This window comes from Anabrus simplex, chromosome 2 (assembly GCF_040414725.1).
Source record: "Anabrus simplex isolate iqAnaSimp1 chromosome 2, ASM4041472v1, whole genome shotgun sequence".
Taxonomy (NCBI): domain Eukaryota; kingdom Metazoa; phylum Arthropoda; class Insecta; order Orthoptera; family Tettigoniidae; genus Anabrus; species Anabrus simplex.
The window spans coordinates 647,828,521-647,841,679 of NC_090266.1; the positions used below are offsets into that span (position 1 = coordinate 647,828,521).

At 36.6% G+C, this 13,159-nt stretch overlaps 1 protein-coding gene across 5 annotated transcripts in view; it reads right to left on the bottom strand.

Annotated features, from left to right (window-relative positions):
- NfI (Nuclear factor I) overlaps positions 1-13,159 on the bottom strand; it is a 602,168-nt gene that overhangs the window by 84,780 nt on the left and 504,229 nt on the right. For 3 of the 5 annotated variants that reach the window (XM_067141127.2, XM_067141124.2, XM_067141122.2), the window contains one exon: positions 5,972-6,037. The exons of the other annotated variants lie outside the window; for them this stretch is intronic. In XM_067141127.2, the coding sequence (XP_066997228.1) occupies positions 5,972-6,037 (66 nt within the window). The remainder of the gene's footprint in view (positions 1-5,971; positions 6,038-13,159) is intronic. 5 annotated transcript variants of the gene reach the window in all.

The window sequence follows — 13,159 nt, forward strand, 5'->3', positions numbered from 1 at the left end:
ATTTGGTGGTCATGTGATGACATATGGAATCAAATACCACTTAGAATTAGGTGAAAGTGAAAAACAGAAAAGTGCAATATAATAAAAACTGGTGAATGTGCACTATTTTAAGTCCTTAAAGGGATAGTGACAACATGGAAAGGAAGTGTTTGATTGAACACTTCTTTTTTCCGATGAACCTTTGTTTCATTTAACTGGTTACATAAACAGTCAAAATACCTGTCTCTGGTCATTTGAAAATCCACATAAACAGTCACACTCAGTCCACCTGCTGAACTGTAACAAGGTCATCTCCTTGTACTTTTTCTTCGATTTCTGCATCATTTTGTTCATCAGAACTGTTAATAGTACTACTCACACTATTACTAATTTCGCTGATAAAATTACATTCTTAATCAACATTACATTCTAAATAGGGTTGTATATGGGTAACTTTCAGTCGTTTGCAGGCAGCCATGTTGTTTTAAAGCAAATTTCAAAGTCTAGAGATAGCCCACTTCAAACTAATATTACCGAGCACTCTATGGATATTTGTTAGCAAAGACTATATAATATTGGACAGAAAGAGTCCCTACACAAATCAAAAATGCAACTCTCTCTGCTAGCTCTTGAGGAAAAGTTGAATTATGTAGTAAAGTGAGACAGTGGAACAGTTCAGTGGTCTGGCATTTGGTCCACCAAGATGAACCATGGAACGGTTCTGTGGTTTGGGCCCAGTGAGTTAACAGACTATCTTTGTGTAATACGTTATTACTGAACCATTATACTTTTAATCTCTCTATTCACTCTGTTACACAATCTGTTCACTTGCATCTGAGCCTGAGCCTGAACTGAGCACTCGTATAGGCCGCAGCTGCACTGCTTGTTGCCGAGACTCATTTCTAATGCACCGTCCTGGGTGTATCAGTAGACTAGAGTTTCTCAAATCACTGACCATCATTTTCACTCTATTCCCAGTTCATGAGGATGGAACAGATGGTCTGTAGATGTGAACACCTGTGAGAAAAGGTTATGGTCACCTGTATCAGTGAGAACTTCAAGAGTAGTAGTGCAAGTTGATCTGGTTTTGTATTGAGATGAAATGAATCCCACCTTGACCTTTGTTCCTTGGACATGGAAGAATAGAGCAGAGGAAGAATTACATTCCTTCTCTCTGTCTCATCAGTTTCAAAGTAGAAGATAGGTTTATGTGTGTCCAGATGTCAATTAACCGATCATTTACTGGTTATAAATCAATGTTTATCTAAAGTCTATTTGTGATATAATCAGATAATACAAGTACTGACTGTACTTTCGAAGAACAGTATTACACCTTCTTTTTAAGTGCAGGATATGGTGTGTCTGATGCTATTTCCTTAAACTGCCGCCAAACGGATCAATAAAATTTACTATTGAATTTACAGCTATCTTCATAACATAGAGTAGATCAAATATAAACGGGAATTATTTTTTAAAATTTATTGCATCAAGCAAAAAGAATACACATATAAAGATCACTTTTCTACATACTGTCCTGCCTTCGATACACATTTTCTCCATTGGATTGATAAGTTTTTGATGCCGTCCTGATAGAAAGAAGAGGGACGTGTGCAGAGCCAGTTGCGAACAAACTCTTCTACAGTTGCATCATCATCATCAAACTGCTGTCGTCCTTGGGCTTGTTTGAGTGGTCCAAACAAATGGTAGTCACAGGGCGATAAATCTGGACTGTACAGAGGGTGTTCCAGAGGTGTCCAGTGAATTTCCTCCAGTTTTTACCACGTTAAGGCAGCAGTATGCGGCCTTGCATTGTCACGGAGAAGAATGACGCTTCGGATCAGTTGATGGTGTTGCTTGTTGCTATACTCAGCTTTTGCTTCATCTTTTGATCATGGAGAAAATCCACCAGCAAAACACCTGTGGAGTCCCAGAAAATGGCTGCAAGCACCTTTCCAGCAGATGGGTGTGTTTTGGCCTTGACTGGATCTGCTTCGTCTCTTCGCCGCCACTCCGTGCTTCCTTGCTTCCTTGCATTGACTCTGGGGTGTAATGATGCACCCAAGTTTCATCACAAGTCACAATACGACACAAGAAATCCTCTCCTTCCTCCTCGTAGCAACGCAGTAGTCTGTGACAAATTTCCTGGCGTAAAGTTTTGGTTCCTGGTTGAGGAGATGAGGAACCCACCTGGGAGATAACTTTCTGAAATGGAGTTCATCTCGGATGATGGTTCGAACACTTCCGTAACTTATTCCTATGGCTAAAACAATTTGTGAAATTTGTATTCGCCGATCTTCACCAATAATGTCACAAATGACAACTATGTTGTCTGCAGTGATGCTTGTCCGTGGTCTCCTTTCATGAGGTTCATTTTCCACAGCTTCTCTTCCTGCCACACATTTTTTTGCCCACTCATACACTCGAGTCTGCAAAAGTGTTTCTTCCCAAAAATTTTGGAAGGTTTGGTGTGCTCTTTTGTGAGAAATTTTATAATGATGCATTGCACAACAGACATGTGCACCTCTTGCTCACTGATGGTGTACTGAAGCAGTCCAGCTCTCCACAGTCGTTCGCGTGCACAAACCCCTTCTCTAGAAACCCCACCAACATTCTGGCAAAGCCCTGTCCCAGAATTATTACTAACAGCAACGGTGCATTCAAATTCCCATTTATATTTGATCCGCCTTCATAGTAAAAATGTTATTGGTTTTGGGTTCCACTAACTACTTTTACAGTTTTCAGAGATGCCTCTTCATAATATCAAAATTCTGTCGTCATCATGGAAAATGTTGCTGGCGTCACCTGTTGCGATACACAGCTTTTGCTTCATCCAAAAGATGACAGTAACAGGTTGCATTAATTGTCCTTTGTTCATGAAGAAAATCCACCAGGAAAATGCCTGCAGAATTCCAGAAGACAGGTGCAAGCACATTTTCAGAAGATGGGCGTGTTTTGGCCTTGACTGGACCTGCTTTGTCTTTCGCCGCAAATCCATGCTTTCTTGCTTTGACTCTGGGGTGTAATGATGCACCCAAGTTTCATCACAAGTCACAATATGATGCAAGAAATCCTCTCCTTCCTCCTCATAGCGACTCAGGAGTCTCTGACAAACTTCCTGGGGTAAAGTTATTTCTTCCTGGTTGAGGAGATCAGGAACCCACCTGGCAGACAATTTTCTGAAGTGGAGTTAATCTCAGATGATGGTTTGAACACTTCCAAAACTTATTCCTTTGGCTAAAACAATTTGTGAAATTTGTATTCACCAATCTTCACCAATAATGTCACGAATAGCAACAATGTTGTCTGCAGCGAAGCTTGTCCGTGGTCTCCTTTCATGAGGTTCATTTTCCACAGCTTCTCTCCAAGCCACAAATGTTTTACCCTACTCATACACTAGAGTCTGCAAAAGTGTTTCTTCACCAAACTGTGAGTGAAGCTGTCTCAAAATTTTGGAAGGTTTGGAGCCTTCTTTTGCGAGAAATTTGATAATGATGCATTGCGCAAGAGACTTGTGCAGCTCTTGCTCACTCATGGCGTAGTAAAGCAGCCCAGCTCTCCAGCGTTGTTCACGCGTGCAAACCCCTTTTTCAGAATGATTACTTACAGCAGCGGTACATTCAAATTCCCATTTATATTTGATCCGCCTCGTCAGTTGGTAAAATGCACACCTACCAAGACGCATGGCTAGTGCATACTGTGGAGGCCACTGCATATGCTATTTGAAGGTACCGGCAGTACCAAGATCATTCCCTGTTCTTTGTGATGAAATGAGTAGTGTATGTAAGCCTACGTAGCAGTTATTTTATCTGGAATATTGCCGAGCTACCATGGAAAAGGCTATTGCTTCACAAAATATATTTATTCAGAAATGAATGCAATTGTGAATTTGCATAACTTTTTGTTGATGAAACAGTATTATCCTGTCCTTCAGATATGGTATACTTTTGAATGAAATGATCTTAACTTCTCACTTAAGATAAGTTTGATAACACACCTCCAACAAGATAAGAACATTCCAGAAAACAATATTGAAATTGTGGATTAGTTATTTAAGTAAAGGATAAATTCTTTGGACTATTTCCTACATAGGACCCCTTTCTGGTAATTCAGAAATTATTGTTACTCTCCCACTGTCTAAACAAAGTTGAGTACTGATAATCTGCTTTTTGCGATAGATTTCATAGACCCCAAGTCTTAAATGATGAATGGTCCTCCTCAAAAGGGCCCTATTTTCCTTTCACCAGATTTCACTGGAGACCTAACTGCAATTTTATGAACAAACAGATCAAAACTGCTAGGGAAACAAAAAGGATGAATTTTACTCAGTACGAGATGTGCCATGAAGGAGGTGAGGACCTAAATTCTCCACAAAAAAACTTCCCTGTTTTTACAGTTATCCATGACATGATATGATAAGGCACATATTTAGAAATGTATCTCAGGGAGATCTAGCATTGTTTGCCAAGAGTTGATATTTTGCCTAAATTTTGCAAATTCTGAACATTTGAAGATTTATGAGGATGTGAGAGGATATACAAATTAAGATTGAATGAACAGGGCTGAATTATTATTATTATTATTATTATTATTATTATTATTATTATTATTATTATTATTATTATTATTATTATGCCTGCTGTCATTTCTTGATGGATACAGTACTTTTGCATCCATCTCTTGGCACAGGCCAGGGTAAAGTGTAGCTTCCACCGAAGTCCCAGTCAACATCTATGGCTGTGACAATATGGAAGCTGCTGGGGTATGGGTAGTGCTGAGTAATGACATTCGGAGCACGACTAATGCATCTGAGTGTTATGAAAGGTGCTGCTCATAGGGTCAGTCATGCTACAATAGTACTTTCTGACCCAGTGAGGAAAGCAATGGAAAACTACCTCACTCCACATCTTGCCTAGTACGCCTCATTTTGGTGCTGCTATTGGTTGTTGGGGTTTCCTTATAACCGCATAAATTGCTGTATATGAGAGAAATATGATGTATTAAAACCATCAACTTCCCATATGTACGGGCTGCCAACAATCAACAAAGTGTACAATAGGCAAATGTAATGTAAAGTTATAAAACTGAGAACTAATTAGCTTTATGGGTAGGCTGACTGAAGAGAGGCTACAAAACAAATTGATATTCTCAGGTTGTAAATGTCTATTATATGTTGGATGATTTATATAACATTTGATTTTACAGATGTCAATTCTAGCAGAGGTTGATCAGCTGGTGATTTCGGCTTGCAATGTAAGGTATTCAAAAATAGGCCTACATCAAATTTTGCAAAAGACTGAGGAAATTTTGGACCCCCTATAAATATGTCCTTGGATGTGATACATGATACGATACGACATGATACGATACGTGATGTGATGTGATGTATCATCTCAACTAGTACCTTGCAAGTGAATGTCTTTCCAGGTATGAATAAAATACTGTAATGAAAAAGTTATAAGGAAGTCCCTGGTATGGCAGTTAGGTCAAAATACTTGTAGATAATTCTATCTGGGGTTAAATACCCCAGGAAAGGGTCACCAGTAAATTTAATTTTACAAATAAATGAAACCACTAAGGATTATTTTCAGTCACTGTGTAGAATTAGTTGGAAGAAATACACCTAACAGATTAATTTCATTATGCCTGATTGCAATGCATATATTTTCACTAATTCACATGCAACAAGCATTCAGGCAGTGCCGCGATGACTACTTTGAAGCGGAAATACCAGGCACCAGGCAGAACTGATCACTTCCTTTCACTCCTAAACTACATTTTCTAGCCTTAATTCTTTTTACCATGCCTTGTATCAGTTTGTCCAAAGAACGTGTCAGACAGATGTTACTAACTGTTCTCTCTAATCAGTTTCATTACAGCTCTAATGGATTGAAAGGAAAATAAAATCGCAACTGTTTAAAACTTTTCTGCCAGGTAGGAAATTTTCCACCACTTGTGTTAGCTTGAAGCGTTACAAGACTGGCAACACACTTACACGGGATGCTTCCGTGGCCATCAGCAAACAGAGAAAGGACGTGAGCTGCTGGGGAAGGGGACATTTCTGTAAAGACAAAATGGAGAATGGGTGGAAGAGAGGAGAAATGAATGTCTAACTACCTAAATGACTTGTGAATGATTGGTTAAAATACGTCAAACTCAACAAATTTCCAACTGAGTTGTTGCATACTGAGTGAAGCATATCATCTTGACATGGTGTACTTCATTCAGGATCACTACACCATCAATTTACGACAAGAAAGCCTATTAACGATTTAGTGTTAAGCAAGAAATACATGAATGTATATGATTTTCAACTAACATAATTATTACAATCTATGTTGAAACTGAATGCGAGTGAAGTTGAAATATAATAAATTAAGTTTTCATCTTCTAACAGCAATAATACTTCTTATTTACACAGACTATATCAAGAATACTAGTTAGCTATTAGAATAACTTGCTAGACACTTATAAACATTCTATTTGTATAATTTTGTCTGAATTTTTAAAAAGTGACCTCCCAGCATTGTTGGAACAGAAGGTATATTTTAGTATTTATTATAACAGAAATAAGAAGGACATCAACAGGAGCTAATATCAGATACCCATGCAGTGCATGCCCTTATCTCTTAAATGCAATGAAACATTCTATGACAACAAGTGTATTTTTCGTATTCCATCTTAGATGTGAATGATGGCAGTTACAAAGTATAGAAAAACACAGTGTTGTCAGTCAAAAAGTTCTGTTAAAATATGTACACAATTTTTCATTCCATATAATATGCGTTCCAAAATAAAGAAAGAGAAATTCAGATTAAGGTCAGAAGAAAGATTCAAATTAGTATGAAATCAATAACCAGCATACTTGAAACATGGTTTGCAACCATATAAAGTATTTTCTAAAGTCAGGTTGATTCTTGTAATATCCTAATTTACTTCTGTGTTAAATTCCACCAATCCATACATTCAGCTATCGTATCCACACATAAAGGACTGAATACTTTTACTAGATCAATTATTGCAGTACAATGACACTGATTTTGGAAGACTGATAACCAAATGTCTACAGTTTAGAGTCAGGTTTTGCATCTATTAAAACATGAGAGACAATTAATGTAATCATTTTACACTGAAACAGAATCCGAGTTTAGAGGCAAAATTGCAGTTGCTTAATTAGAAACTATATTTGAGACAGTACATGAAGTTCTATCCTAATACTGCAAGCCAATTAATACTTTGTGTTAGAAGTTACAGCAATACAAATTATCTATATATTATATTAAACAATTATTTAGTCATAAGAGTGCAACATTTTCGTTGAATTGGGGAGGACAATGACTTCAACCTAATATTATCTTCATTTTTAATGCAACAGCATAAAATTTAATGGAATGGATTAATAATACATTGCTGATCGGTACTCAGATATTCAAAACATTTTAAATATACAACCCAAGTACAATAGCTATAAATATAAATAAATATAAATAACCTCACAGATATGAGTCTACTATCATTAAGTAATATGAGACCCTGATGTTAATAACTAATCATGGCACTTTAAATAATAGATAAATAATAAAACATACAGTAATATTCATGGAAGAAAATGAGTGCAGCACTACTGTAGTGTATAAAGTAACACACAAGCATTATCTTATAGCTGACATTAAATTACTCATTCCACATGTTACAAGGAAGCTATTTTCTCCAAGTCACTAAGCCAGGCAAGAAGCATAAAGAGCACCCTGGGATATCGTGGGACTGAGAGTAAAACATGCTACGTAAGTATTCTTTTCATTAGACTTATATTTCCAGCTGTTGCTGTTTGCTATCAGGGTGACTGACTGGTTGACCCTCCCTCATGCCTCACACAAGAGCGACAAAGCAGCTGGATGGTATAAATTTGGAACCACAAGGCACAGAAGACAAGGAGAAATGTACATTACCAAAACATAAGGAACAGTAGACTGGCAGGGTGTTAACTCAATCATTCCACATTTTAAGAATGAAGCAATAATGTGAGAGTTTACAGCTAACTGTGTGTAACAAAACTAGCGAAAACATTTCAAGAGTGTAAAAAGCAATCACATTCACATGATACAGTCATAAACTGTGTTTGAAAACATATTTTTATGCATATGCTTATATCAAAGTTCATGTGAAAAAAGTAATTATAGTTTTAAGTTCATGAAAATCATGGGTTTACTTTTTACTCTCCAAGCTATGTACATAGGAAGAACAGTTAGTGTGAAGGAAGTTAATTCTGGATGTGTAATTATGTAAGGAGATAAAAGAATGAATACAAAAGTAAAACTGTTCAATAACATAGAAAGTTAATGGTAAAAGATGAATGAAAAGAGAGAGGAAGTTCTGAAACTTAGATTGCTGTAAGAAAAATATCCAGTGGTAGCTCGTCTAGTACACTTACGTGAAAACTTCTAAAAAATATCTGTAATATATCTCTGCAATGATTAAAGGTTCAATGCAAAATTCCACAGTATACCATTATGATACTTCATTGTTGTATTATCTATAAGCTCACATTTCAAATAGCAAGTTCAGGGCTTTACTATTCTACATTTGCTAAGTCTGTATTTCAACCATGGTAAAGGAGTGCAAAAAGGACCATGATTGGAATGATTGTCTTCTTATTTCATATACACTACTGTTTTGTAAAAATTTTAATGTTACAATGTCTGCTTAGTTCATCAAAGTGCAAAGAAAGTACTTATGGTAGGAAACGAGGGTTGACCCTATGAGAAATGTTGACCTTTCTCCTATATAAGTGGCTTTAGTCAACTTTTATAGTCAAAATGTCAATAATGCCAGGAGAGACATGCCAACCAATTACACATGCAAAATTATTATGTAGGACATGCGCTTGCCTTCCTTGCAACCAACAGTTTTGTTGTAAAATGTTACTTCCTTAATCTTTATGTATATATTACTTTCAAAATGCTGTTTACTGACCACACATCAAAACAGCTGCACCACCAATAGTACACTTATTTAAAAAAAAATACAATTACTTCCTTAAATAAGGAATGTCTAGACTTAAGTTTCTCTGTGCTGTTACACGAAATTCCTTCATCTTAGAAAGAGCTGCAAAGAGTAAGAATATTTTCAAGCAAAGAGGACAACAGAGCAATTAATTTGGCATTAACATCAAGATTTTGGGGTTGAATCTCAGTGTAGTCAGTTGACATCCAAGAGTGCTTAAATGTGAGAGACCCTGTGTCAGTATATTTACTGACACATTGAAGAGCTTCTTGTCAGAGAAGAATTTTCTTAAAATCTCAATGCGGTACACTTCAAGTTTATGTCTCTATAAATAAAAATTTACTCTTCTTTCCTTCTTAAGAATATTCTCCCTCTCCTTGATTTGGACTGTGTCCTTTTGAGGATGAACAAGGAAATATTGCATACTTCAGGACTTGAATAACAACAAAAAACAAACAGACAAACAAACAAACAAACAAACAAACAAACAAACAAACAAACAGACAGGAGAACTGACTGTTACTGTAGCATACCTGTGAGCAGAGCAATCAAAAAGAGCCATTTGAAAGTTCAGAGATGTACTTTATTGGTTAATGGGACTTTCTCATACCACAGTGAAAAGAAAGAACATGCAGATTATTATCAAAGTGATGGAGTAGAGAAAGAGGCCTGAAGACATTATGAAATACCCAACAGAGAAGATTAGTAGTTCTTTATGAACCTGTTGTTAGTACAGCATATGGAGAATATAATTAATGAAGAGATCATGAATGTATGAGTATGGGCAGGTCAATGTAGAATATTGTGACTGAATAGTGCAATTAAACTTAGTCCCCTCAGTGGTGATGGTGCTACTGATGTGGTACTACCATGACTGTGGCAGTGAAGGAAGTGTCCAATCCGTGCAATTTTTATTATGTACTACAAGGAAGAATAAGAACGTTTAAGTAGCAAGAGAAGAGGATGGCTTACAGTGAAAGCCAATAAAGGCAGCATATTGATGAATAGTACTGTATATTTATACAATTTTATGCATAATATGTATCCTGTGACAACTATTAAGGATCCAGCCGGGCTTTTGGACTGAGAATTCAACATGTACCCTACGTTTAAGGTTTTATAAGTACCGTAGGGAAACTGTATATGCATCTCAATTCTGACATCATCTATCTGGTATAATTTGTCCATTAAAGCTCCCTTTTAATTTTATGGAATATATTTGGCCTACCATTAACATTCATCAGGTCAAGTTCTTTCTGCAGACAGAGCATTAAATTAAAGATGATGATTCAATAATCTTATATAAAGCACAAAAATACATAACCTAATAGTAGAACATAGAACTTCACTGCTATTTGTTTTTTAATTCATATCAACACTGAAGTAAAAGTACATATTAGCCCAATAGCAGAGCATTACGAGCCACCACTGTATTATTATTAATAATAACAATGATAATAAAATTGGAAGTATAAAGCAAATGTAAACTCATAAAGAAAAGCTATTTCATGTACTGTTTCCTCTAGGCGAGTTTCCAAGGACCTGGGACACAGACAATGAAGAACATGTAATGTACCACACCAATAACGAAATATACGCAGAACCACACATTTAAACACAATGAACCAACCACAGAAGTACCTGTATGTTAACAGTTGAGCCTGTCATCATGCAATGAGGGGAAGACTGAAACAAAATGATTAACATTGGTTACTACACAGCAGTTGCCTGTCACGTGACACAGTGTTGGGGCGGGGCGGGGTCTCACCCAGTCACCCAGTCACCCTTTCACCTGGTGCATATGAGGGCAGGTGCCAGTTTTTAGCCCCTACCTACCTTTTCAATTTAATTGCAAGTTAAAAGATAAGGCTTTGTTTTAACAGCTGATAGTTTTAAATAGCCTGAGAGGCACATTAAGTTTGAAAATAACCCTTTCATCATGCACCAGGTGGGGTGAACCTGCAAGTAAGTGTTGCACTAAGCCTACCGCCCCCCCTTCTGCCACCTCTCTCACACACTCACACTCACACATACAGGCATCACAGTTGGTTTAGTCACACTAAGGAACTAGTTAAGCATGGTAAAAACAAAGCATGAATTCACTTCTTCCCATACATAGAATATATGTTAGCTTTTTGGTTTTACTTGAGAAAATATTATTACTGGAACAGTTATGCCTACATACTTATCTACACTATGAATCTGAATGTATCACTGCTATATCAGTACCCAAGTTTATTACTAAGTAACAGGAATGCCTGGCTGAAGGCGATAGCAGCATGCATATATTACTAACTAGAAGCTCTTTTCTACAAACTAAGCTACAGAACAAAATAAGTTGATCTAAAGTCCTAAACTTAGGATGTTTACCCGGCATGGCACATTATATAAACTGGAAGATATAAATGCTATGCTATCATATGAGTAAAGTAAGATCATTGCTTAAAGTTAACTGAGCTCATTAAGAATTTGGGTACTGTGGATGAGCAGAGCAATCATTTACTTGAAGGGGACTATGATAGTTTAACATAACATGACTTTTCATGAAACAGTCTGAGTTTATTTCCCTTCTGTAAATGCTATAATAATATGAAAGAAATCCTTATAGAAAGTTATAGTGCAATATTCTTGTGTATGAGGATTTTCCCATAAATAAGAAAATATTACACATTTTGTTTAAATGTCATTGTAGGTCAGTATTTCAATGGCAGGATCAAACAATATATTGAAATTTTGAAGTATTTCTTTCCAGGTTTTGATAAGATATTTTGTTCACATTTCCAAGTTCCATTTTCTCCTTTTGATTAGCTTTAATTCACTTAGATGAATTCTGTAGATTGATCACTATATACTAGATAATAATAATGTTATTTGCTTTACGTCCCACTAACTACACTTTTACTGTTCTAAGAGGAGCCAAGGCACCAGAATTTAGTCCCACAGGAGTTCTTAAATGTGCCAGTAAATCTACTAACATAAGGCTGACGTATTTGGGCACCTTCAAATACCATGGACTGAGCCAGGATCGAACCTGCCAAGTTGCGGTCAGAAGGCCAGTGTCTCAACTGTCTGAACCACTCAGCCTGGCTATATACCAGATTTTAAGATAAATATTATATTTGTACCTTGTGCTACAAATTTCCACCAAAGGGATCTGATAGATTTGGATTAGGAAAGAAGAAATTTTACTGCACTATAAAGGATTCAGCTACCATTTCAACACCACGGCACTGAAATCTTGTACCCACGTGACCAATGAGTTTTGCTACAGATCACATGCTAGGGAGACCTACTCTAGCTGTGTAGTAGAGAATACTAGCATATCACACACACATGACAAATTAAATATCACCTAATTAATACTGATATATAATCCTTATGCATTAAATACGATTTAGAAACTGTCATTTCAATGCAATTGCAATAAAATATTTGCAGAATTGTCAGCGACACTCCACTGCTGGAGACATTCATGCTTATTTTACACTCAGTGTATATTTCTTTCACTGTTTATCTCCTTAGCTGAATGGTCAGCGTACTGGCCTTCAGTTCTGAGAGCCCCAGGTTAAATTTCTGGCCAGGCAGGGGATTTGCACATAGTTAATTCCTCTGGCTCGGGGACTGGATGTTTTTATTCGTATGAATACACTTCCATTCATCTACATAGAAAACATCACACTACCAACCTCCACAGAAACACACAATAGAGAAAATGTCTCACCACTTGGGATTGGCAACAGGAAGGGCATCTAGCCATGAAACTGTGCCAAATCCACATCCAGTGCTGAACCCAATAAATTGGGAAAATAGCCAAGAAGAAAAAGAAGAAGAAATTTCTCACATTACAAAATGTGATATGCCACTTCAGCATTATGAATGAAAAATTCCACATCTGTGGGAAGGTTCAATATTCATGACTGGAAAAAATTTAACATATTTTAAATTTTGGGTATGGATGTCATTATTTGTAATATATTAACTGGTCCATTACAAAGACCTACAATGGTAAAGAGATTATGATACTAATACGTTGCTGTACCTGTAGATATTCTAGGATAAGGGATGAACAAAATATTATGAATTATGTATATTCTAGGTAAAGAATGGGAAGGGGCTGGCTGCATTGAAATGACAGTGTCCTGGGTTCAAATTTCACCTACTTCAGGTGGGATTTTTAAAT